The following is a 26,674-nucleotide window of genomic DNA, read 5'->3' on the forward strand; positions in this document are numbered from 1 at the left end:
GTAGTCCTCCTTGATCCGATAGCCAGGCTTTTGCATGGTAAAATGTGGGTTTTACTTGTTAACTATGGTGTGATATGGAGGCTGTTGGTGGAATTATATGCTGACTAATGAGTTCTGTTTAGAGAAGGGAAAACCCAAAGTGATAATCCAAAGCGTAAGATGTCTAAGTCCAAGTTAGTTGGTGTCTTTACGGGGCTGGGAGTAATGGCTAAACATGCAGTGACAGAATCGAAATCAGCACTTTCAAGTTTTCATGTTTTTGAAATAATTGTGACTCTTACTGTCCCACAAATGATGAACAAAATAAGCATGTGAAGTTACAGAAACATCACTTAAGAAATCTGTACTTCATCCCCTGGAGAAACAGGTTTGTGTGGAAAGGAGATCTTTGGTTTGTTTACTTCCCATTATGGTTGGTTCTTTCCCATCGTGGTTGGATTGTGTGGCAATTTCTTTTCCTTTTCCACTGCTTCCCAAATCTACAGTAGTTCAAGGCAAACCCATGAGAATCAGTAGTTTACTCTCAGGACAAGTCAGGCAAGGATTCCTCTTACGCTAAGGCTGTTGAAGGTGTGCATCCGATACCTTCCCTTGCTCACTGTAGGGGACAATCTTTCCTCCCGCAGGAAGGCAGGAGAACATCTAGACCAAGCTGTGGTCCCTCTCGAGTGCCTTCGTCATAAGAGCAGGTCTCACGTGCAGCATTCCTGAGCTGAAATTGCTGCTGCCTTGTTGGCATCACAAGTTATTTTTGTCTGGAAATGCTACAGAAAGATCTTCTTGACTCCTCTGGCTTTTTCATGTGTTCCTGGATTCCAGATCATCTTTTGGGTGGAGGCACGAAAACAGGGCACTGACTGCCCAGGTCAAGTATCTCTACCCTACGTGAGCCCTGTGTCCGTGCCTGTTTAGATGGAGGGACACCTTTGACTTTGGAAATCTTGGAACTCAGTTGCTGTTGGTCTGCAGGAAAGATCTATCCTTCTGCAGGTGTCTCCTGTTCTTTACTAAATGTCACCTACTGGTCTCTGCTGCCCTGAAAGGATGCTGCCAGAGCTGTGTCTTCCACCTCGTGCAGCCTTTTGATATGCTGATGTGGTAGCTTCTAAGCAATGCAGTAAAGAACATGTATTGCACGTGTGCAGAATTAAAAAGGAGGAATGTTTCTGGAGAAGAGGACTGCAGTAGCTGGAGACATGCTTTTTTTTTTTTTTTTTTCCTCTTCACCTGGGCTCTCAAAGCACAGTTCATCCTTTGCCATCCTCTCTGTCCTCATCTTTCCCTTTCTTAGCTTGGCTGTGATGATGTTTGACAAGTGCTTGCCTGCTATTTCAACATGAATTGCTCTTTGAGGTGGTGCTCTTCAGTTTCACCAGCTCATAGTGCTTCAAGTCGCTGTTATCTGTTAATTTAAATTGTCATGTTAGCTCCAGAATGCTTAGTTTGCTTTTCCCAGGCCTATTTAGTAATCCTTGGGTTTCCTTCTTTGCTAAGAAATGCTGCTATGATCATGGAGGAAAAAAGAAAAATGTTTATTGACAGCATTTGCTCTCTTAAACCTCTACTGGATAAACCAGAATTGACAAGCATTGGGTTGCGGGAAGATGTGTGCTGCTTGGTGGTCAGGCCTGCCCAACACTTGTTTTAACTGATGTTCGACCCCATCTAATGTAGGCATGAACCTGGGACTTCAGGTTTTGGTCAAACTGGGCTTCCTCAGATCATGCCATGGGAGCCAAATGATCGTCATGTCTTTTCCTGCAGCTGGAATCCCAAAAGGTTAACCCACGGCTTTGGAGCATCTTCATCTGAGCCTTTGGTTTTCCTTCTCCTTCCAGTGAGGAAGTGGGAAGCAGCTCAAGATTGTAATATACCAAAATACTTTGTTCAGAGTGTTTTCATATAAATACACATCCTGCTACTACACACAAGCTTTTATTTGTAGCTGAAATATTAAATCATGTGTTTAAAAAAAAAAAGAACTCCTTCAAATTCATGGCTGATGGATTGTCTTGTACTGTTGAGCAAAGGCAATATAATTAGTGGGGAATAGAGATACAATGCCAAATAGAAGCATGCTTTGAACTTGTTTTTAGTCAGGCACTGGGAAAGCTTGCTTACAGCTGTTGGTTTCTTAAGTTACTGAGGATACCAATTGGGGTAGGAAATTGCTTCCAAGGTCTTTATTCTCTGGATCAAAGGACAAAATGAAGTAGCCTTCTCCTTTCCCTGAGTGGTGTATCGGAGGGGAAGCAATGGCTTGCAAAACCTTTGCTTGCTTACGGACGATGTGGTCGGGCGTCACTTCTCACCTGTTATTTCCTCGAACATTAGGAATTGGTTGTAACACCAGGACTTCTTTGGTGCCATTTCATTACTGTGGAGTTGTACATGATGTGCTTGGCAGGAGCATTCTGTGCACGCAACATGCAGTCATTCGTCTGGTTTGCATGGGTTTGGAGAGGGTTAGATCAGGATTCAGAGTAATGCCGCTTGGGTTTGTAACAGAAATGTCATTATCTGTTTGCTTTCGGTTGACTGGACCTGTACAGAAGGAACAAAATGATAAATGCCTTGGGGGTAGAAAAATGGAGCCTTCTTTCTCAGCCTCTCTTTTTTTTTTGTTTTGTTTTGGTGCGAAATGGTCAGTGAGGTTGAACCTGGGTGCAGCCGTGAGGACTTCACTTCTGTTGGGAGCAATGGTGAACTTAACTCTGCAGCTTCCCAGAAAACTCCCCACCTGCCCCCGGTAGTTTCTATTTAATTTTATAGTAAATGGCTCTGTGGTTGATTTCTGTCTAGATTGTGCTACTGAAAAATTGCACATTTATAGAATAAACAGCTATTTTCCCTTCCCTGGGCAGGGGTGTTACCACTGACGCTGGCAGTTGTTGACGTTCAGTATGATGGGCAGTAAAAAATAATGTGTTTTTGGAACAGGCAAACATTCTCATTTACCTGGGCAGAGAGGTTACTGCTGACCGTGCCAACCGCAGTCAGTGAGCACGATGAGAAGTCCAGGGCTGTTCTTGTAGAGAAGAGATGTGTTGTGGTGGATGGGAAGCAGTTTAACCCTCTACAGACTGGAAGAGTCTGTTCACAACCCTGAAGGACTGGAGTCAGTTTGAGCTTGCTGGTGGCAGGGGAGGAGATAGAGCTAGATGTGCTGTGGAGAGCACCTCCATTCTGCAGAATGGTGATTGCTGGTATTCTGGGGTTTTTTTATGGTCTATCCAAACCCTTAGTGGTTTTGGTATTGGACTGTCACGTCTCAGAAGACTGAGTGTGACTTTTGGTCTCATGTACCCAAAGCCTTAGCATGAAATTCTGTGTGGCAGAGCGTTAAATGTCCTTGTACTGATGTTGTGAATGTTGTCTGTTTTTACAGATGCCTTTGTAAATAGCCAGGAATGGACACTAAGCCGATCTGTACCGGAACTGAAAGTGGTGAGTTTATATTTACTTCCATCTCTGAAAAGCATCCTGAAAATGTTACAGACAAGTGAAAATCTTCTAAGCTTCATTAAATCCACTGTTGGAAAAAAATAGAGAGAGCCATTTTAAAAACTAAAGCATTTTTCTTCAATAGAACTTTATGAAGTTTATGTATCTTTTGTTCTTATAATCATATTTCGAAGTTCTGTTTGTATTTTGTAGCTGTTTCAACTTGCTTGGCTACATGAGCTGGCTTCCTGGGGTGGTCTTCTCGGTAGGGAAGTCTCATCCTTCTGTAAGAGGGGGAAGTGGAAGTTAGCAGGTGATATGTAAAGCTCCTTTCATCTCACTGTAATAATTCTTCACAATTGCTTTAAGAACCAAATGTCTTTTCTCCTTCTCATAAAAGGATTTACCTGAATTTATACGAATAAAGAGTATTTTGAAGGTTCATACAGTGAATCGGAAACCACATTTTGCTGTAAGAATGAACTGTGATGCAGTAGCTGCTTACAACAGCTCTTCCCTTGGCTGAGCCGTTTTCCATATAGGTGGACAAAAAGGCAGAAATAACACAGGAACGGATGGGGGGGGAGTTTCCCTGATTTGCCCTTTTAAGCGTTATGAACCCGGAGGCTGGAGATGAGGGCTGGAACCTCCTCACAGTGGATATCCAAGGGGCAGCTTGTCAAGCCAGCAGCAGGGAGTTGTTGAGACCAGGTCACTGTGATGTTCACCACGTGGCAATCCAAACCACAACCGATTTCTCAAACCCTGCAAAATGACTGTGGTACCCAAGATACAGAGCTTGGTACTACCTTTGGGTGTCTGTGCCCAGCTCCTGTTTTCCATCTGTAGCCGGCCGAGCTGCTCTGATCCAAGCACCCGTTTGCCGAGTGGCAAAGTGAACGGGGCAAAACCATCTGGGTTTGAGAGGGCGGCTGGGGCCGTGCTTCACTAGCCCACTTCTCAGGTGGTAAATGTCTTATTCCCAATCTGAGTTGATGATAGTGTTTATGGAAGTGAGAGAAAGCGTAGGACAAACTCAGTGTGATAAATGCCCTCACTCAGAATGACGTTTGAATTGAAGCAGCTTCCTCATGACTAGAGTTGTTTCTCTTTTGATTTCAGCAGCGCACAAGGTAAGTAGAATAAAAATATGATGGTCAATGGGTGTAGCTGTAAGTACAGGAAGGTCCCACAGAGGGTCACCAGGTTCAATTTAAACTGATGGTGTAATTTGGAAGACAGACATCTCCCAAAATACCTCGCCCAATAAAATACTAATAATTTAGGACTGGAAGGTGTTGGTGGGGAGGACTGCAGAGGGTTTCCTTGTTCATCCCTTCTCCTGCTCGTAGCCCTACTAGTTCACAACACCCACCAGTAAATGTGGGGCCGGCAGGTGAGACCAGAGCTGTGGTGATGGTGTGTTTTAGGACAGAACACAAACCCTTGCAGGACATCAGGTAGTGGTCTCAGGGTACCACTGATTGCTGTGATACCACGGCTGCATTTCGGGAATACTTTTGTCTCGGGTGTCTTACGCCCATGTTGTCTGAACCAGTGGTAGGAAAGTGAACTTGTGCTGCGCAGCTGCTGGGGAGAATGGATTTTAGGCGGTCAGCATGGGCGAGCCATCTAAGGCTTCAGTTTGTGTAATCCTTTTATGGATAAAGCAGAACTCTTACCATTACAAAAATAATAATTTGATTATACCACTGCCAATTATTGAAGCTAGCAGCACCAGCTGTGGCCGTGAATTTGTACTTGAGCAGAAAGGGCAAATTAGGAACTCCATCTGAAACCCACTGCGCCTCTCCTGTCCATCTGCCCTTGGGAGGGAGCTGGTGCGGGGACTCCTACATCCTTGCTCTCATAGTACCAATCCTTCCTGGCCTCATAGTCGGTGCTCGCTTACGGCTGCAGAGGGAAGGGCCATGGGAAAAGACAAACTGCCTCTTCTGCCACAGCGCTGTCATAATGTTCACCTGAGAGCGGTCCCTTTCCCCAGCGATGGTGGTGTTCCTGCATCCCGTTTATCCAAGTGTAAAATAAGGGTATGTTAGGCAGAATAAATATGAGATCTTTTTGGACAAAATAATTTCATTTGTTCCAAAAAAATATGCAAAGTGCAGTCAGACGTCTGTGCTGGAGAGCTCTGAACTGGCAAATGCCATCGGTACAGTGATGCATTTTTGCAAACAGGCTTTAGGAGGATGTAGGCATGGTGGTTGGGATTTGTTTTACAGCGTGTCTGGCACATGCAAATAAATGATTCAGTGTTGTACGAGTCAGAACTGACAGAGCACTGCGTGGTAGCCTTGTTAGCTGGATTTTCACGTTTCTGAGCTGGATTAGAGTGGTATTTTTGTTCCATAACATGCTTGTCATAGCTTTGTGTGTTTCATATGTATCCATAAATAAATACAAATGACTCAGATTGTTTGTGTATAAAATATGGGAGACAGGAATATGACTGCTGTGAAAACATGCTGGCATATTTGTCATGCTGCGGGAGGTCATCCTTAAAACAAGTACTAATCCTGATTAAGAGAGAAACTGTATTAGAAGACAGATTTTTTCAATGTAAAGTTGGTTGCTCCAAGTTTTCAGAGGTTAATAGTGTGCAGAGAGCCAGAGCAGCAATGCTGAGGCAAATTCTGCTCGATTTTAATTTCATGTGCTGCTTTCGTGTCTGGTGGAAAAGAGCTGGCTGCCTGGGCTCTTCAGATGCAGGCACTGCGGTGACATCTGAAGGAATCCTCTCTCTTACCAGATTGGAGGAGGAGGTGGTAGGCATCTCCAAATGCTTTCTGAAGAAGTTGTCCGAGAAAAAATAAAGCTGTACTGCAAACATAGATTTTTTTTATTTTTTTTATAGTCAGGTTTTAGGAAACTTGCTTTGGGTTCATGTGATTTTTTTTTTTTTTTGAGAAATTAACATTAGTACTCCAATGCTAAACTGACTGTGTTAATGCTTTTATTTCATATTCACTTTTTTGCTCCATGTAAGCTCCCAAAGAACTTTTGTCAGTTTGGGTGGGTAGTTTGAAAATGATTTAAAATATAAAACCAAGCACTTCTCTGTTCAGAAGCAGTTGAATATTCTGATCAAGAAAATCAGTCCTGCAGTATCTCTGAACACCAACACTTTGCTCTTAATTTTGAGACAACTTACGGAAAAAAATAAAAGGAAGAAGGGGGAGGAAAGACACTACCTTTCTTGGAAGATTGTGCATGTTTTTTAATAACATATCTTGTTGTTAAGGGAAGGGAAGAAGGCTCTAGTTTTACTCCATGAGGTAGTGAGGTGGTTTCTTCATGGAAATACACATCTTGCTCCTCCTGGCCACTGCTTTCTGCATCACTGTACCATCCCCTTTGATAGTGTTCTTCTGACCAGGCACTGTTGTCCTTCTGGGTGCCTGTAAGGAGGGACATACTGGAGAACCTGGAGTGCTGTAGAATTACACATGCTGATATCATCTTTGGGAAGGAAAAAAAAAAACAACCTATAAAATTATTTTCTCACATCACTAGATGTCTTTCAAATAGTTGGCATCTCTGACTAAACGCAGTAACACGTCCTGGTCATGGGCAAAGGGCTTGACGTGTTTGCTCTCCCTGGAACACAAGTTGATGCTTTTCTGTGGTTCCTGGCAGTTTTGCCCTGTGACTGGTTACGGGTTTGGCACTGGTATGATATCAAATAGCGTTAACTGGCATACGTGCAGGACTAGGCACTTGTAAGTGAAGGTTTCGGCATCTGCCGTGTTTGTGGGACTGGTGGTATCTCCTGGTCTAACAGAGGCTTTTTGGTGGATGCGTTTGGTGCTACACTGGTTTGCTACAAGGTAGGTCAGAAACAGCTTCAGTGTGTTGTTTCCAAAGGTCTGGAGCTGCCACTTCTCAAGTGAAGAAAATAAAACACTCTTCTCCATCGGTGTTTTCCTTGCAAGCCCATGTGGAGCTTTCTTGCTTTCCGATTCTTCAGAAATCGTGGTGCTCAGAAAGGGCCTTAGCCTGGCTATTTAACTGCAAAGGCACCCCAATCCGCTGATTGGCACATGGGATTTTTGGTGTGCTTGCTGTTTTTGGCCCAGGCTGTCACAGTATAGAGCACTGTTACCCTTGTCTTCATCGGGAGTTGTTCTGGGTTGTAAAGAATAAATCCCTGGTTCCCTGGCTCCAAAGCTGTCATTGGCACCACTCTGGTTTAAGGCACCAGTTGGAGGTGGCACCACTCTGGGTTAAGCAGTTTTTAAGAATGAGGATCGTTTCTTACAAATCAGGATGGAGAATATAGAGTAGGGAACGTGTGTTGGTGTGTAACTTGTCGATGGTGCCTCTGTCACTTTGGCAAATGCGGGCAGATCAGCAGAGTTTGTCCTCTCTCTGGGGATCTGATGTTCCGAACCTTTTGGTTAGGGTCAGGATAAGCATGTGGGAACAGAGTAAGCTTGGGTTTGTTTTAAAGGCCAAAATAAGTTCCTATCTCCCCCCCACCCAAAACTGGGCAAGTGCAGTTGTGTTCAACAGGGACGTGACAACTGAGCAAGAGAAAAAATACATTTGAACCACCGAGGAGGTATGTTGTCCAAGCCCTCCTGTCCCTGGGCTGTGCAGAGCAGGGCAGGCAGATAGGCTTGGACCTTGTTTGCCACATCTCTCGGCCCACTTCTTATTGATGGCTGGCCTGGGGACAAATCAGCAGGACTGGTACTGGCCAGCACCAGTGGCTTGAAAGGGATGGCTGGTTTGGTACTGGGGCGCGAGGCACGCAGGCTTTGTAGTGGCCTCACAGCCCCTCTAAAGCAACGAAGAAAGGCAAATCTTCAAGGCTTTGGCATTTGAGCACCTCTGGGAAGAAAACTGTTCTGGTGTTGGGCTGCATTCTGTTAGTTCTGGCTGGTTTGTAAGATCGCTGGCTAACAGTTTAGCAGCAGCATCACGCGTGCTTTAGGACTGAGCACTTCTGTTGGGTTGCTGGATGTTCCCAGGGCAGATGTTTGGGCATAGACGGTTTGAGTTGCAGACTTCTTGGTAAAGTAAGGGGCTTCAACAAGCCGTAGTGGACGTGCCGAGATCTTTCTGTCTGTAGTAGCCATTTATATCACGTGTGTGCTTCAGCAGCGAGTCAATGGGAATCATGTAGTGGATGGCCTACAGAGAGGTTTTCCAGTGTGAGGATTTAGTGATGTGGTTCGATTTTTCAGAAAAGAGGTGACAGGCTTTCTCTGAGCTTTAGGCTCCTTCCCTGAAGTCTGCGACATTCCCACTTGGCATTAGTGGCCAGCTGGATAAATGAGTGCTGCTAACATAAGTCTGGGTTTATCTGCTTTGTCATGTATGTGCTCTGCTGTACCCTTAGCTTTTTGGTGGTTACTTTATCTATGAGCATGTTTTGCAGTGTTTCTGTTATGTGGGCTTTCCCGTCAAGGGCAGAGAAGTTATTTCTGTAATAAGATTTGCTTGAATATACTGCTTTTCATAGGGATTAATTGCAGTTAAACTTTTTTCCTTTTTTTTTTCCCAGGGGATCGTGGGTAACCTAGCGAGTGGCAAGTCTGCCCTGGTGCACCGGTATCTGACTGGCACCTATGTCCAAGAGGAATCACCCGAAGGTATGTGGATATGCAAATTTCACTTTTTTTTCCCCCAGAAACTACATCTTTACTCATTTTTAATCATGCATAAATGAATCGGTAAAGAATCCGATTTGCTATTACATGGAGATTTTTCCTTTAATCTTCTCCAGACTGAGATACATATATACACCGAGTATAGTCGTAGCTTGTTCTTAACTACTTAGCATCCTCAAGTACTTTGGCATCCAGTATGTGTCCGTATGGGAAATTTCTAGCCCTGCACTGAGGAGAGCTGACTGCTCTCGGCAGTGCTGCAGCTTTCAGCGTGGCTGTTGAAAGCCACAGTTAGTGTATCTAGTACTGGATTTCTGCAGAATCGGGCCCTTTGCTTTGTGATGTTGATAAAGAAACCTTCACAAGCCTAAACAAAAGATGTCACTTCTTCCTTGTTTAGTATAGTCAAAGTTTGGGTTTGAAGGTGTGTTGTTTTTTTTTATATATGTTCTTAATGCTATAGAAGATTAATTTATACCTGAAAATGTTGTAGTGTTTAATGTTAATCCAAGCTTATAGCTTGAAATCAAAAATATTGTAGTACCTTGGAGAGGTGTATCTCACACTAAATACTTTTTTGGTTTTTTTATCTGTTTTTTATCTGTTCTCCTTATGAACTTTTAAATCCAACTCTGAGACACTGAATTTCTGGTTCCTTCTTTTCCTTACTGGCTGTTCCATTCTTTGCAGATATGGATGCAGGTAACTATACATGTCTTCATGGCAACTCTTGTTTTGAAGAGGCAGCTGGCAGTTTCTGTACTATAGCCTTCTCCCCTTGTTTTGTGTTTCATTTTGGTTTGTTTCCTTTTGATTTCAAGTCTGTAGTACATCTCACTGTTTTTGTCTCTTGCTGTAGTTGTCTTTCCAGCAGTAGTTTGTAGCTTCATGCATCTCCGGTAACATTTGTTTCCGATTAACTCTTACCAAAGGAAGCTATTAAGCGTACTACTTGATGTTTTGATAGTCTTGGATTGTAGGAAGAATGGGAGGAGAGGGAAAGGGAGGGATGGACAGGGCTGTTTCTTGTGCAGCTGCAGTCACAGGGAAGCCTTCCAGTTTATAAGCTTGCCTTGAATGTTTTTGCTGCTTTGGAGCTGGGAGTGATGGGGTGATAATTGAGCCTTGCAACAGAACTGTGTGTAGATCCCATTTGTGCCTCCTGCTTCTGGGTGCTGCTAGCAAGAAATGGTGATGTTCTGTGTCGATCCACTGCATACAAACGAGTCTTCAGCAAAAATTATTATCTCTACAGATCTTTCCTCATTTCATGAACAGAAAATGTTCCGGGTTTTTTTTCTTGTAGGATTCCCATGTGTTGATTATTCACAGGGGTTGCAGTCCTCTCCTTCTCAACTATGAATATTTTAGATGGTGTTCATTGGGAGTGTTGCTGTCTGTCCTCTTTTGTCTTCAAGGATTTTTATTTACAGTGCTTGAGTGACATTCCGACTGTTTTTCCTGAAAGGATGAGATGACAAAAGCAGTGTCAGATGATTGCTGTGCACAGAAGTGTAGCTGACAAGCCTCGCTAATGACACCGTTCCGTTTCATTAACAGTAGGAAAACTGGAATAATTAAGAGCTCTAATTCACCTTGAAAGGGGTAGGGTCAAGATTTCTAATCAAGTACGTATTAAAGGAAGTTCAACCTATATGAATTACACCTAGTAAACATCTGTAGTAGTGACTTGTTAGTGTTTTATGGCTTTCTCGTCCAAGCATAAGTGTAGTCTATAGCAAATACAGCAGCAGTGCAGATGGTTTGGTTGTGTTGTTGTGCAGGAATTCTGATTTTTACATTCTGCGTGGGAATGTAGCTTTTGATAAATCAAGGCTAAATGCAAACCTTTATGTTGGAGACCAATGCAGATCTTCCTCTTCCTTTTCTGGGGTCTTTTAAATGTGCTGGGTAGTTCAATTGGATAAAGGAGAGTATATAGATTGGGTGTTAAGGTCTCAGCTGCTTGACTATTTAAGAAAAAAACAAGTTTATTGACTTCAGATGGCTTCCTTACAGCAAAATTCATCAGGCATCATCATTAGTATCTCACTGTTAAAACGATGGATTCACGCTTCACGTGAAAAGGGTGATTATGACCAAGGACTGCTCTTTCTGCTATCCTTTGCCTTCCAAATTGCTGTAATTGCCATGAAACCTGCCTGGAATGAGACAAGTGCTGGATCTTCCCATAATGATACGAATAAGGAAGTGATGGGAAATAGGGTATTTTAGAGATTTGTCGTCTTCTAAGAACCTTGCAAGTGATTGGAAGAAAATTTCCCAGTGTCCTGGGTTTTTTACCTAGTTAGGCTGCACGCAACCTGGTGTCTTTTTTTCACTGGTCTAAAATTTAATTCTACCTGTAGGAACAAAATGAAACGTGGTCTATGTGGAATTTGAGACTGAGTACTTTGCAGACCAAGGTGAAGTGAAGTTTACAGGAATAGTGAGCGTCAGGAGTATTCTGTTACTGTTCGGGGTTTTGTTTCCAAAAAGCCCCAGAGGCATGAAACACGACTGAAAAGCTTTTGCGCATCGCTGGGATGTCTGTGAGCACCCTAATTCATGTCATGATTATTTCAGTTTTTTTTTTTTCCAGTGAGATGCTAGAGCAGACAACTGATGTGAACATAAACTGGTAAATGTGCCCAGTATATCTTCTCTTGAAGAAAACCAGGAAGGCGAGCTGAGGTCATGTCGTCATGAGGTCAAAATCCCCTTAAATTTGAAGATGCAGAATAGTTGAAATGAGAGTTGGGAGGAGAAGGAGAGAGCCGGTGCAGGAGGGGTAGCAACTGCTCTGGTTTTATAACTTTGGTAACTTTTGTAAAAGTTACAAGGGTACAGCCGTCCAGTGTAACGTATGGCTTTGAGACTGGTTTTAAAATCCCTTAAATTGGAAAAGACTTTTTGTTGCTGCTGGTTTTCTGAGAATTGGTGATTATCGAGTGTCAATCTGCTCTACTGTGGCATTCAAATGAGGGGCAGATTGTTTTAAGTAGGTTAGTAATTAAGGTTTGGGTATATTTAAGATTTTTTTTTTTTCCCTCCTCTCTGGAGTTCTTGTGCCCTGAAAAACATAAAGGTGATCCAGCACCTTGACTTGAGGGAGCAAGTAGCTGTTGCAGTCAGTGGAGATTTTATCTATCTGTGTGTGGAGATACAATATAACTTATTATTTATAATACAAATTAATGTAGGATGTGACTCTTTGCAATACCCTCTATTCCCTGCTTCTAGGTTCATAATGCTTCAGCTTCCCAGGCTGTACACGATACAAAAAAGAAAGGCATTGGGAGCTCTTACAAAGAGTTATTTTAGTTAATAATGGGTTTCTTTTTCCACTTCTTTGTAATTGTGTTAATCTATGGATTATTTTTTTTCATTGCTTATATGGTCTATGGTTATTCTATTTCTTCTTTCCCACTTCCTTTTTGTAATTGTAGCCCATTTGAGTTCTTTTTCTCATTGCTACCAAGGGTTGAAAGCGGTTGCAGTGGGTGTTTTATTCCCGTCGGTGTATCGTGAGCAGGAGCTCGCTGCATGGCGAGTGAAGCACAGCAGCTTGGCTGGCATGGGGGTTCGGTGGGGCTGCATCCTGGGGGAGCTCCGAGCTCAGCAGAGTCCCAGCACAGTGCGACCCTCCAGCTGTCCCTGCAGGATAAGCTGCATCGCCGAGTACCGCTGCATTTTCATTAGTGCTCTCTTGTGTGTTAAGGGAAACGTGTTTCCCCAGCAAGCACTGCGGAGCAAAGCCTTCATGGGCTTTCCAGAAAGCTGGATCATATGCTGTCTTTCCAAACTTGACCTAGAAATAGTTTTATTCTATAGTAACCTCCACTGATGGATTAATTTTTCAGTACCTGCAATGAACAGCATGTCACTTGAGTAACACCCGTGGTCCTAAAACGTAAAGTTTATTGTTTAAATATGAACAAAGTGTCACCTTCAGCCTTCCCTTTAGAGAAGAGGGAACGTAATGAGATTACCAGGAAAGTAAGTTGATAGCTTGTTACCAAAACATGGAGAAATTTCTTATTCAGGGATGGATGTCCATGCTTTCAATTTCTCTCTAGTAACTATTTCTGTGTCATATTATGCAATTACGCAAGGAGAGCTGAGAAAGACTACTTGAAATTGCTTCTGTTCAGCATCCCTTCATGAGATTTTTGTCTGGCCGTAGACTCTTACAAAATACGTATACAAAAAGTTCAAGTGTAATTTATTAACCTAGATAACCTCCCAGTTGGCTTCATTGATGGAAAAGATCTAATGCTGACGTTGCTGGGCTCTGAGATGAAACTGAGTATGGAGCTTGTTCTCCTGGAAAAATAATTTAAAAATAAAATGAATATGGTTGTTCTTTGCTTGCATTTAAGTGTTCAGACGAGCACGGCAGGAAAGGAGTGTTTTGCCATTCTGCTACCTGGATGTGCTGGGAGATTTAATAGTGAGGGGAGGGTCACAGTTGGGTGTTTCAGGGTGACTGGGTCGTGGGAGCTGTGGCAGAATTAGACAACCTCTCCCTTCTCTCGCTCAGTGATTCTTGTCCCCTTCTTCCCATGGTTCGTGCGTAGGCTGAAAATGTAATTCTTCCTTCTGCCAGCACTTGGGTTCCTGAGCTTGCACATCTGCTCACAGAAGCCATTAGCTGTTGTTATCTAGTGAATTTTTTTCTAATATGTAGGAATCTGGAGGCCGTATTTACCAAAAAAGCAGATTTTATCTGTCATGAGTGAAAAGAGGAAGTATCCCAGACTAATCTGTGTGTTCTGTTCTCTGAGATGTAAATGAAGAGCAGAGAAGTTTGTCCTCTGGATCTGTACTTACATGCTTTTCCTGAAGAGAAACTTTTTTACTTTTTTCACTCATGGTTTCTTGGAATCCTGTAAAATCATCATCAGATGTAAAAAAATTCACAGTTAGCTTATATGGGGAGATTTTAAAATAATTCCAAGTGCATGTGAGTTCAAAAAACCAACATTAATCTTAAAACCCAGTTTCTTCCAAGGATCTGGCTATTGTACCCGTTACAGCACTCGAGCCACAAGAGGAGCTGCAGTTTTCCGGGGTGAGTTCAGATCCTCGGTGCCATGTTCCCCAAGCTTCACCCAGCATTTTGTGGGGCAGCAGGAGCTGTCAGAGTATTTCTGTCTGTACAAATGCGAATGCTGCGTTGTGTGCAGGAGCCAATGAAGGCTCTAGACACGTGTTTCAAAATCCTCTCTGTTCAGTTCCTCGTCTTCTGTTTCATTATAATACCATATACTAGTGCTGATTATTTTTATTTGGCGTTTCATGCTGACATCCAGAGAGGAGATAACACTTCTCTTTTTTGATCATTTTAAAGTCTTCCTGCAGTTGGCCCCCGTGGGTTTGGGAGCCTTTCGGGCTGAGCATGAAAGCATGTGTTTGTGTTCTGCAGCCCCCCTCCCCAGCCCTTCCCTCTCCCATCCCCTGAGCGCGGCCGGGTGGGTTAGCGAGCTCTTTGAAAACCTCTCTGTTCTCGCCCTTGCGTTGGCTCCCGTTAAAAGTGCCGCACAAATAAGGAACTGTGTTAATTCAGCGAGTGGAGTGTTTGCTCTTTTCCTGGGGAGAAGGTGCTGAAGAAGCAGTTTCTGCGGAGGGACTTCCCTTGTCGGCTGTGTGCCCCGGGGGTCGGCTGATCTTTAAGATGTCTTTAACGTCTGGAGCCTTGACTACGCCAAGGTTTGGTGACTGGTGTCTGTAGGGTTTGTGCCCTTCACCTAACAGGCTCCTCTGAAGGTTGTGTCCCAGATAAAACTGGGATTTGGATTTACAGCTGCCAGTACAACTTCAGGCTCTTGAAGGTAATAAAAGCAACTCTTGGGTCTCCAGTGCTCTTTACTTTCTGCTGCTGGTGAGTCCAAGGCTCGTCTGGAGATCGTGTTGCTGGAAGAAGGGCCTGCCTTCCCCTTTCTTTTTCAAATATTGCTGCTGGATGTGTTTCTGCGTCAAAGCCCAGTGTTAAGCTCTCAATCTTACAGCAGAATTTAGAGATATTTCTTTTCCAGCTTGTATTTGATTCCTTACTGGTGCCTTTTTTCCTTCCGTTTAATCTGGCATCGTTTTGGAGGGTTGTATCAGAAAGCAGGAAAGAGTAGTTAGCTGGTTTTATTCACAAGACATTTAGTTCTCAGCAGATTGGTGTTTTTTGGGTTTTTTGGTTTTTTTTTTTTTCATTTGCTGCTATAGCAGGCTGTCGCTAGGTTTTCTAGGTGTTTGAGGAATGACGAGGGCTTTCCACCCCGCGGGATGGTGGGGTGAGGTCCTGGCTAAGTGACGGACTGCCCTCCACCTTCATCCCTGGCTGGAACAGGAGGATCTTCCACCGGCGGTGTGGAGCTGCCCCTGCTCCATCAGCGTTACGTGTTGGGGGAAAAGGAAGAAAAAGGGATGGAGGGAGCATGGGTCAGCTTAGCTCCTGGCTCTCCTGGGCTGGCTCGCTTTCTGAGCGTGGCTTAAGCAGGCGACCCGTTTTCTCAACTCTGCAGCCTTTAAGACTTTCCGTGTGTATTTGGAGAGCTGCCACTTGGCATGAGGTAACACCCATCTGAAAAAAACCCCATAATTTACTTCAGTATTGTCATTCTCCTGTCTCCCTCCTACTGCCCCTTGGTTCTGAGCAACTCTAATATGAAAGGTGGTCAGTGAAATACAGGACACAGATGGAAAATAGATTTTTGTACCCGTAAGATAATATCGTGCTACTGTGTAATGACCTTTCTGTTCTTATATTTGAATTGGAATATTTCAGGACATAATTAAAAAAAAATAGAAAAGGAAAGGAGAAAGGAAAGGAAAGGAGGAGATTGTGATAGTTGCTTTGTCTGGGTTTCCTTTGCAGATCTCAGTGTGATTTTCTTGTGTGTTCAGACAGGTTGTACTATAATCCCAGATATCTAAATCAAATTTTAACTTCAGGGTTACTGTTTGTAATATAGTACTGTAATGAAAGGACAGACATTATAGAGGCTAGCTGTAAAGAAAGTATATAAAGCGAAGAGATATTTTTTAAAAAAATATTTTAAAAAGCCTGAAATCTATATTTCTGAGCTTCTAGGAGTTACATTGTTGGCTTATCTTGGTTTTGCAGTTTAGGGGTTTTTTGTGGGTGCATTAAGATCTTTGAAATTACGTTGGAAGCTTGTAAAGTCAAACTTCCATACAGAAATTATGAGCAGATGTTGGCAGGAGATGTTAGATTGAAAGCTGTGTGAATATTTGTCTGAACGAGTTCATGTCTGGAAGATGAAATGTGTGATAAACCAGTTTCTAAGGCACTGCAGTGAAAAAGAGAGAGAGCTCTGGCATTTGAAGTTGTGGGGCTAACTTTGTAAAGAACTTTGTTTGGAAAGTGGTGTTTTGGGGTGTAAGCTTTTTAAACTGGAGAAGGCTGGTGATGGAAACAGGTAGGAGTGTGCGAAAGTAGTACCATCACATCCTGCCTGAAGAGGTGGATTGCTGCTGTTTGGTTTTTGTTTGGCTCCAGCTGGCTTGGTAAAAATAAGCTTTTAAAATTAGACTTGTAGTGTATATATAATTAGTGGGTGTGATGTGTAAGCAACTGGCTGCACCTGCTGTCTGTAAAACAAACAAAAAAAAGTGAAAAATAATTTTTTTAAAAAGCTATTGTATATGTCTGATTTCCTCTCTTATTAGTAGAAACAGAACCATTCATTTAGCTGTAGGTTCTTGTCACGCAGCACCATGGGGTCAGACAGGTTCTTTCAGGGGTCCTTGGTGGGATGGTGTCTGTGGCCATTTGCCTTGGAAAGTGGCACTAGGTATGGTGACCAGGGCTCAGGAGCAGGGGGTACTGGGCACACCCCTGTACATGTACAAATACCTTTTTTTTTCTCTTTTATTTTAAAATGTTTTCCGATTATAATCACAGGATTTGGTGTACAGAGAAGGTCCTGCAGGCGATGCACTGGTAAGCGTGGCTGCGGGGGGAACTGGGGACACTGGGGTGAATACAGGGGATCTAGATGACTGTTGGAGGAGGAGGAGGTTCCTCGCAGGTTCCTGCTGGTTATTTTCTTCCCCTTTAAACTGTCAGAAATATTTTTTCACGTCAGTGAGCTATGAAGAAGGGCATACTCACAGCATGTAATGTACTCAGCTTTTGTTTGCTCAGTGCCAACATTTCTGTATATTTATGTGCAGTAGGCATCAGGTGAAAATGTGTTACTTCATCATGTTCAGTTGATGCCTGTCTAATACCTTGTTTGTGGGGTAATTTTGGAGATGTAAGTGCTTATGTGCAGAGCACAGGTGCTTCATCACTTTGTAGAAAATGTTTCAGAATTGTGCAAATTCACTCCAGAACCTTGAACAACAGTATTAACGTCTCACACCAATTTATTATATTTCAAAATCATATATAGGTCGATGTGCCTTTCTTAGGAGGAAAGCCAGCTGTAGATTCGTTCCAGGCACGTGTGAAGTGACGGGTGTAATTCTGGTCTGTGTGCTGCTTTAAATATGAATGCTTTTGTCTGGAACGCTGGACGTTAAGGTCTGCATAGTGCTGTGCTACTGCCTCTGCTGTGTCCTATACTCCAGCATCACCTCGCTGCATTTTTTTCACACCGTTTTTGAGAGTGAGGTGCTACCTCTATGGCTTCTACAGAAAGGGAAATCAAATGCTGGTCCCTAAACCAGACAGGTTGAATAGAGCAGATTCTCTAGCATGTGGTCGGAGAGCGATGATGGGATAAACTGGGTACCCAGAGGTGCAGGGGTGCTTCCAGCCAGGAGAGTGAAATCATACAAGATTTTGGAAGCTCTGAGGGCAAGCTGTTTTAAACGCACGTTGGCAGGGTGTGCTCTCCAGAATCCCATCCTGCCTGGCAGCTTTGCTGCTGGACTGCAGATCCTCAGGTTCATACCTAGACTTGTGGTGACTGTGGACTAGAGCTTTGTATGTCTGCTCCCCCCTGATTCTTTTGCCTGTTTACCTGGGATCAGAATAAAACAGGAACTGAAAAAACGGTCATGGTCTTTCCCTTGCCCTAAAATGGGATCAGCAGGTTATTTCTTAGTAAGAACCCTCACCTCTTGTCTTTTCTTAGTCTGTTCTCTTAAATAACCACAGTCCATATGCTTATTTTTCTTTCTGTCTATCTTCTAAGCAGATTTTTTTTTTTTTGCAAGTGCTTATGAGCTCTTTTCGGTCCTTATCTCCAATGTAATGTAGTACCCAGAGCGATGCAGGGAGTTGTGTCTGAGGCATGGAGCTGCTGGTGACACGAGGGCTGGGACACGCTCTCTGCCTGTCTGCACTCCGGAGGAATTCACGGCTGCTCATCTGTGGTGCCCGTGGTTTGCCATCCTGCCCTGGCTTTCTGCCACTGGTTGGTGCTGCTTGGGTGGAGGACTTGCTGTTTGTCCTCAGGATGCTGTTTTTTTTTTTTTCCCCACTCTATTTTTCTGACTTGTTATGCTGATGTTGAAGTAGAGTCCAATTTTCTAATGTAATTGCAGTCCCTCCTGCTTCATTATCTAGAAATTAAGTTGCCTGTTACTTGCATCTTCTAGGTTATTAATCAAATCCTTGCATGAGCCTTGAAACTCTTACAGAAACTTGTGTTGGTGTCATACTTTTTTTTTTTTTAAAGATGAATCATTTGATGAGTACCAAGTGTGGCTTTATCTCTAGGTCTGTGCTCACGTTACAGTAATTTTATTAGGACTAGGCTTCTCTAATTGCCTTACAAGCAGTATTCCACTATGAAAAGCTTTACAGTGAAAATGTAACATGCATTACTCTTTTCCAAGTCCTGTCTCCACCTAGTGAAGGAAACTTTATTGCTCAGAGGCTGGCTCGTTTTTCACCCGTGTATATTGGTGGTTCATCTGTCATTTTCTTTTCCTATTGGAAATACAGCAGTGGATGGGAATCTCAGCCTGCTTACTGTACTTCTGGCCTCTCCCTTTTCCTTTTGTCAATTAATTCAGCATCACTGCCTTGATATGTCCTCAAGATGAACACCACACCCCCATTTTCTATCTAAACATTAGTTGTGGTCTCTGATTCTGTGCAACTTGAGTAGTTAATACTTGTTGGAAGTGTAAGCTGTATTTTCTTGAATGCTTAAAAACTTCAAGTTGATCTCCACTGAAGTCGCTCCCAGGTTTTGTGAACCCATCAGATCTGGCCTTCTGTAGAAGCACTGCAGGTATGTCCGTGAATGTGTCTCAAAATGAAGTTGCTAAATGTCATTGCAGCTGCTACTAAAATTCCAGCAGTAAAGGTCTCTAAACCTTCTTTCATGGAATTACAAGATTGTATATTAGTCCTTCCTTGCCAGTTTTTATATTATAAAATTATCTATATCATGTAATAATATTACATCGTACATGGTACCTGCGGGTGTACCTTGCATTAATTGGGTCTGGCTTGGTGCTTCAAGGGGAGCTCCAATATTCTAGCCCATTATTTTGATCCATGTATTTCCTAAAATATATCATAAGCCTGTAGAGAGCAGCAGACGTCTCGGATGCTCTGCTGGGTTTGGGGTTTTTCACCCGGGTGCGTTGCTGGGAAGCTGGTGCAGTTATCTGATGGCGGCTAGAGTCCTGTGTGAGAGCTGTGGTTCCCCAGTCTTTGCAGTTCTGTGGTTGTACGCTCAACCCAGCTCAACCACATTTGGTTTCTGAAGTCTTGTTTAGCACAATATTTGCATTAAGGAAATAGCCCAGAGCTCACTTGACGCGTGGCTGAACGACGGTTTGCGAGAGCTCTGCTGCTGATACCAATACGAACTGACACCAAGCACTGAGCACAGCCTGTCGTGGTGAAAATTGAGTTGGGGAATGCAGAGAAAAACATTTTCAAAGCAGTTTACTTAAAAAAATTTTGTTAATGATGAACTGCAACCGTGGCATTGTTGTACTGGGCTGTTGCAGTTGTCGTTCTTTAGTGCTTCTGCTTCACTGCAGATCTTGTGAGCTGCCTTTTTTTTTCTTTTTTTTTCTCCAGAGCTTAACCAACAGTTTTCATATGTTTGGTCCTGAAATGATGTACGTGTAGACAAAGGGAATAAATGACTTTTTAACATGTTTCTCTGAAGAGGAGCCAGATTCTTGGCATTGTCTTTTCCATCTTATGGGGGGGAAAAAAAAAAAAAGGAGAGAATCTGCGTGTGTAAGACAACCAACCACTGTTGTCAAAATTCAGGTGTCATCGGGAATATGAAATACAGGTTTTTACGGCTGCTTCTGTCTTATATTCCGTCTCTCCTTCCCTGCCTGCCCTGCCCCCATGGCTACGGTGGACGTTCAGCTGCTGCGTGGGTTTGTCGTGTGGCCAACCCCCCGAATTTATCTTTCTCATATGGCCAAATAACTTCATCCCTGGGGCAATTTGCTTGAATAAAGAGGCTGGCGAATGCAGTCGAGCCTGGGGATACAGTATGAAAATCAGCAGTCGCTCCAGCGAGCAATTACGCAGCGAAACAGCTATCGGCTAGAGGCTGTCCTAGCCGGGTGCAAACCTCCACCCGCAGAATTCCCTGTGTCGTGTAAAGCTTTCTCAGTATGGAGCACCTTTGGTTACAGATGTACATGGTATTTAAAATTAGCATCGGTTTTCACTGAAGGGCAGTTTGGTGGTGCTGCTGCTGCTGGAAAGCACTAACCTTTGTGGAACGACGTGCGTAGAAATGAGATTAGGAAGCTTTTGTCGGGTCCCTCAGCCTGGTATTCTGACTTGCGCTGGGTTTTTAGCCGTGGTTGTAAATAGCTGCTGCATAGAATTTATTTAGCTTTATATCGATCCAAGCTGTATTTTTATCTGGAGCATTTTATAGGAGGGATCTGGCCCAATGCGCAGAAGAGACGGGGTGGTTTTATGGGTGGTGTCGGGAGCACGGCTCTGTATATTCTGGTGGGTATTGTGTGTGATTGGTATGCGGGAGTGATATTTGCCTTCTTAGGTAAAATTCTGTACGTGTCTGAAAACGAGCCAGTGTGAATTGATAACCATCTTGCCCTGGAAAACTGGGAATAACACAGTGTTTTATAAATACAGAGTTTTAGAGAAAATAAACCACACACTAAAATCCTCCCAAATTAAAGCTTCCGCACAGTCTCGGTGGTTTGTTTTTATCAAATGGCTGTGACATTTCATGAAAACAGCTTCCAGCTCCAACTGCCTGACTGCAGAGAGTTATTTCAGTATTCACTGGCATGGCTTTTCTATGGCTTTAGAGGTAGGGTTTAGAGATGTACTGTCTGCAAGTAGATGTTGTTCAGCGTGGACTGCACGCCTTCCCCTCTAGCATCCTCATGCTTTGATGTACTTGCTAGGACGTAGCAAGAGTGATGGCTCCAGCCTACAGAGCTGTGGCCCAGGCTGCCCGTCATTCTCTTGCCGTGACCTCCTCTGGCAGGTACGTAGGGGAGTTGAGAAATTCCCTCATTAAAAAGCTGCGTGTGTCATAACGCTGACGGGAGCAGAACAAAGCTATCCCAAGGGAGGTGTGGTTTTGGGCTCATTCTTTAAATGAAGGAGGTCATCTCTTTGTTGTCAGTGTCATGAGCTTAGGCAGCATCTTGTCGGTCCATCGTATGTATGGATATTTAGACAAGTACAGTGGTGTTTCGTAGCCATGGGAGACTTCTTGACTCCTTTGACAGGTCAGTATTTGAACTGGCTGGTCTCTCTAATTCTTCTTTCCCGATGACCCTGTGATGCTTTACAAGCTCCAAAGATGGTTTTTTTGTTTGGTGGTTTTTTTTTTTTTTTTTTTTTTTTTAATTCCTAGTGTAGTGCTGTCCAAGCTGAATCATCCCAGAATCCCTGCCCTTGCATTGTCTTTCCCTGCCCAGCCTGGACGTGGACAATCTTATGGCTGCAGGTATCTGCAGGACAGCCACCCAGCCCTGGCTTCCTGCGCTGGCAGAAGTCTCTGTTCTTCAGTGTTTATACTTTTGTCTGTGTAAATTCTTGATATTGAGGTGGGTTTTCTCAATCTCTGTCCTGTGTAGTACCTGATATTGTGATGTGCTGATGATAATGACTCTCTAATGTTGTAGAAACACAAGTTCACAGGGATGCATCCTGCTTTGATCTCAAATTTGCATAAAATAATTATTTGGGGGATGAGCTATAGCCTCCTGTTACATTTCTGGATTTTTGAATTTGCTTTTAAATCCTTATTCCAGGTTGGAAATGCAGGGCATTCTTTGAAATGCTTTGGTTTGGGTGGTTATCAGGTTTAAACTATTCCTTGCGAAATCCCAAAAGCTAAACACAACTAAAGGAATGGCTGAGGATGCGCAAGGAACTGGTGCATGTTCCAGATAACGAGCGCACTCGGCTTTTCAGGGTGAAGAAGCCACTTGACTAGATTTAGATTGACTGTACACTGGCTGACTACTGCACTGCTCTTCCGGCATGACAGACCCTGGTGGAGTGGTACAGCATGTCAGGATTTGGATTTAATGCTGGAAATAAAAAGCCAATATTGCTGTACTGAGCTCCACACACAGTGGGGTTTGGGGAAGGCGAGGAGCAGGTGTACAAGCTGGTCACTGAGCGTGCATCACCCAGGAAGGGAGCTGTGGGATAACTTTTTTACTGTGTTCAATATGGTAACTTCCCAAACCTGCTCCTGCCAACAAAATCCTTAGGGACCCTGAAGTGGTTCTCAAGCATAAATCTCGTAGTGCTCACATGTGTGATCCGTGTATATACATTTTAATACTATACCCATGGATGATCTTTTTTTTTCTAAATTCTCTCCTCATGCTTTTTATTTCACCTTGTCTGTACCTTCTTTATACCTCTGAGGACTGTTTGAAGATACAGTGAGACTTGAAAGGCGTCCTGTTGACAGGAGGGAATAATGAGCTGGCTCTTCAGTGCGTTCAGTTCATGGTATTTTATAATTATCTGCGTGAACTTTTGGTGTTTCAAAAAAGGAAATAGGAAATGGCAATTATGCAGAGCTTTCACTCTTCGATCACGTATATACTGCATTTCCATTGTCACAGCTTTAAAGAGCCTCTCTGGAGGGCTCTATATTAAGTAATTCATTTTATTTAACAATTCATTATGAAACATATACCGTTAATTGATGACATATAGAAATAATGATCTGCTTAATAGAAATTCAGTTCCTGAGAGCTGAGACTAGTTTCCCTCCAAAGCTTTATGCTTGGTTTTGATTATTCTTTTCAAGTTCACTAATGATATATATTTATCTGTGACTTGATCTTTGAAGGCAAAATTGAAATCCAGTTTGTGAGCAAGATAATGAAAATCTATACATAGCTGTTCTGCTCCTTCGGAGCAATTAAACAACCCAAAGTGTGGCAGTCTTGATTGTGCATGTTTGGTACTGCTAAGCTGTTCGTAATTGGGGAGCTTTATAAAAACAGTTAAAAAAAACCAAACGCATATCAAGAAAAAGGCAACACAAAACCAATGGCAACAAGACCCTGAACAAAACCCCCTCTTCTCATGTCTTTTATGAAACATGAAATGTGTTTAAACATGCTTAAATCTTGCACATAGCTGAACTGTTGAGTGATCTTGATTGGAAACCAGCTGGAATGGTTGGGGTGGGGGACTGGTGGGTCTAAGCCAGTCTGGTGTTTCCCTAAGGTTAGCAATTGTTGTGCAAATGTTCTGAGGATCAGCATTAGCCTGTATGTGCTGTCTGATTTTCTTAGAGAGCTTGTTCGGACACCAAGTCAGAGTTGTTCACCCACCTCTCATGTGTTTAAATGCATTGGGTTTGATAGTGTGACAAGTTTTGAAGTAAGGGTTGGAAAGTAAGGTTCAAATAGGAAATAATTCCAGTTAAAATAAAATAGGGGTGAAGGAAGAAGTTTGGTGTATGTCAGTAGATGTGTTTTATCTTCATCTGGTGTGAGGCGTTTGGACAATGCCAGGGAGATAAGAGTGCGTTTGCTTCCAGGAGACCAGCCTAAATGCAACCCAACGACTTGGGCAGGCCAGGCTGCTAATCCTGGCTTAGGCTCCGTCACACCAGAAACCCTAAATGTGATTTGTCATTATCTGACGTCCCTCATGGGACACAGCAGGATGCCTGCAATATGGTTAACCCCAAAGGGGTGCAGCCCCAATCCTGCCCTCGGGTCATGCTAGCGGTCCCCACTGGGCCAGTGGGGAGAGAAGGGGACAGCGCAGCTGCACGCCCCAGGTTGGTTGGGTTCTTGGGTTTGGTGCCAGTTCTTTGGTCTTCAGAAGCACTCAATATTCTACATCACCCTGAAATAATAGGATCAGAAAAAGCATTTGGCTGAAGGCTGTGACTCTGCTCTCTTTATTTACATCTCCAAAATAGGTCTTTAATCCATCCAGCTAGTAAGCAGTGCAACATTCTGTCGGTTTAGTACATCTCTGCAGAGGTACCACCATTGTAGATTTTTTTTGTCTAACATGTGTCTAGTATTTTCCCCTAACTGTGGTTTGTGAGTATAGCAGTATCATTTTCATAACATTGCATGTGTGCTCTAAGAACTGGGCTTCTCTTGAGGAAATGCCAAGACACAAGAAATTTATTTTTGTTCTAACAGATGATGTTCGTATGCAACTGTCCCATGTTTGCCTTTCCTCGAGACACATTTCTCACCATTCTGTAAAACAAAGGCAACCATCTTTTAACTGTATCCAACCCACCGAGTACACCTAATATGGGAGGTAGTGTTTGGAAAGCAGTCGTTGGCTTTTTTCCACATTAGCCTTATTTTTCAAGTATGTGACTTCTCTTTCTGAAGTGATTTCTCTGCATCCGCATACGAACTGCACTGACATTCGCCGTAGGTCATCACTTTGCGAAAGCTCTTAAGGACACCTTTATTTTTTTTTTTCCCCAAGCGAAGCCTTTTTCTGTTTTGTATTTCTGTGAGTTTTCCGTTGTGTAACGAGTTCCTTTGTGTGACAGGTGGGCGATTCAAGAAGGAGATAGTGGTGGATGGCCAGAGCTACCTGCTGCTGATCAGAGACGAAGGGGGCCCTCCCGAGGCACAGGTGAGCATTGCGGGTGGAGCTCCAGCAGCCCAATGCCACCCTTGTCTTGCTTTTTAACAAACCTGCCCTTAAGAGAGCTTGCTTTCTTTTGTTCTGTCCTGGTGAAAATTATTCTGTCTGGAAATTATTTGGGAAATAGTGAAACTGTAATAACGATCTGTGGCTAGCTGACATTGAATGCCTAATGCTCTTCCAGTGAGCACAACATTGTGTCTTATTGAGATTACTTCTGAGTTAGAACCTCTGAATTGTTAAAATACAGAGGGGGTGTGTGCACAGGGGCTCACATACTCATGTACAAATCTCTGCATTCCCTACGGCTCCCACGTTCTGCTCCCTGGGCTGTTTAAAACTCAACTTTGCAGGTTCCAGTTCAGCACCGCTGAGTTCTGGGATTTCTGAGTTGGTTTCTGTGTACGGTGCCGTACCTCCTTGTCTCGTAGACGGTGGTGACTCACCGGGATTTGCCTTTGAGAAGACACTTGGGGGTTTGTGTTTCTTAACTGTCACTTCATTTCCAGTGATGCGAAGGGAAGCATTTGCTGATGGTGGTTAAACCACAGCTGGCTGCAGGCAGCATCCTTGTCTCCCCTCTACCTCTCCTCACCTGGCTGCTCACGGCATTTCTCGAGCGTGCTGCCTGCTGCTGGCTTGGCTTAGCTTGGTTGTTCAGTGGTGGAACAAAAAAAAAAACTAGCAGCAGGAACTATGCTATGGCCAAACAGCTGAGCGGGAGCGGTGCCAGCGGCAGCAGCTTGTGGTTCAATGCTCCACTATTGCTCCTTGGCTGCGGGAGGCTGAGGGATGGGGGAAGGTGCCCGGACAAAGGAGAAGAGAGAGGAGGTGGAGGAAATGGAGACGGAGAGAGACATCCTGGAAGGAAGTGAAAAGAAAAACAAAAAAATTAGTGTCGCTGACACATCTGCAGCTGGGTGAGGCATGAGCCTAAAAGAAGGGCTCTGTTTGAGGCTGGGAGTGATTTGGCTGAAGGACACAACAGTTTCCAGGCTTAGAGAACGTTCCCGCCTATGAAAAGATAAATACTGTAGTTGTAAAGGTACACACAGCAGTCTAAATATTTTTTGTACCTGAAGCGTTGGGTTTGCAGAGTTCATTTGCACTAGCTGCAAACTAATGACCAGACATGGTGTTTGGCGTTGGGTCTCTGCTGGGTAAATTGGGGGTTTAATGACTAGTGTGGCTGAGATTTGTTCTTCAGCAAATCATGAGTACAGCAGGGATGAAGGTGGTAGCGCTTTTTCACCTCTCAGGTGTTTTTCGTCTTTGGATTTGTTGGTATAATTTCAAGTCGCATGTGTATTAAAGGCCTTCAATCTGTTTTATTAATTCCTGGAATAAAGTTTATTTCTGGGTTCCTGTATATTTATCTGTATAATGAAGATGGGATGTTATCAGGAGAAAAATGTTTACCTCCCACTATTTGCTTGTGATACAGAACGAGTTGGTAGTATTAGCCTTAAGGTTCTTTTTGCAGCAGTGTGGTAGATTTTGATGGATAATTGGGGTAGAATTACAACTCCACTAAGTAAGGAGCTGAACC

General features: G+C 43.4%; 1 protein-coding gene across 1 annotated transcript in view; it reads left to right on the forward strand.

The window, feature by feature from the left end:
• The first annotated feature begins 3,369 nt into the window (after positions 1–3,369).
• Positions 3,370–26,674, forward strand: part of LOC104462849 (arf-GAP with GTPase, ANK repeat and PH domain-containing protein 1) — a 196,340-nt gene continuing 173,035 nt past the window's right edge. The window contains exons 1-4 of the mRNA XM_010074981.1: positions 3,370–3,447; positions 8,975–9,062; positions 9,771–9,782; positions 25,028–25,113. Coding sequence (XP_010073283.1) covers positions 3,370–3,447; positions 8,975–9,062; positions 9,771–9,782; positions 25,028–25,113 — 264 coding nt within the window. The remainder of the gene's footprint in view (positions 3,448–8,974; positions 9,063–9,770; positions 9,783–25,027; positions 25,114–26,674) is intronic.

The sequence above is a fragment of the Pterocles gutturalis genome, unplaced genomic scaffold, assembly GCF_000699245.1.
Source record: "Pterocles gutturalis isolate BGI_N339 unplaced genomic scaffold, ASM69924v1 scaffold592, whole genome shotgun sequence".
NCBI lineage: Eukaryota > Metazoa > Chordata > Aves > Pterocliformes > Pteroclidae > Pterocles > Pterocles gutturalis.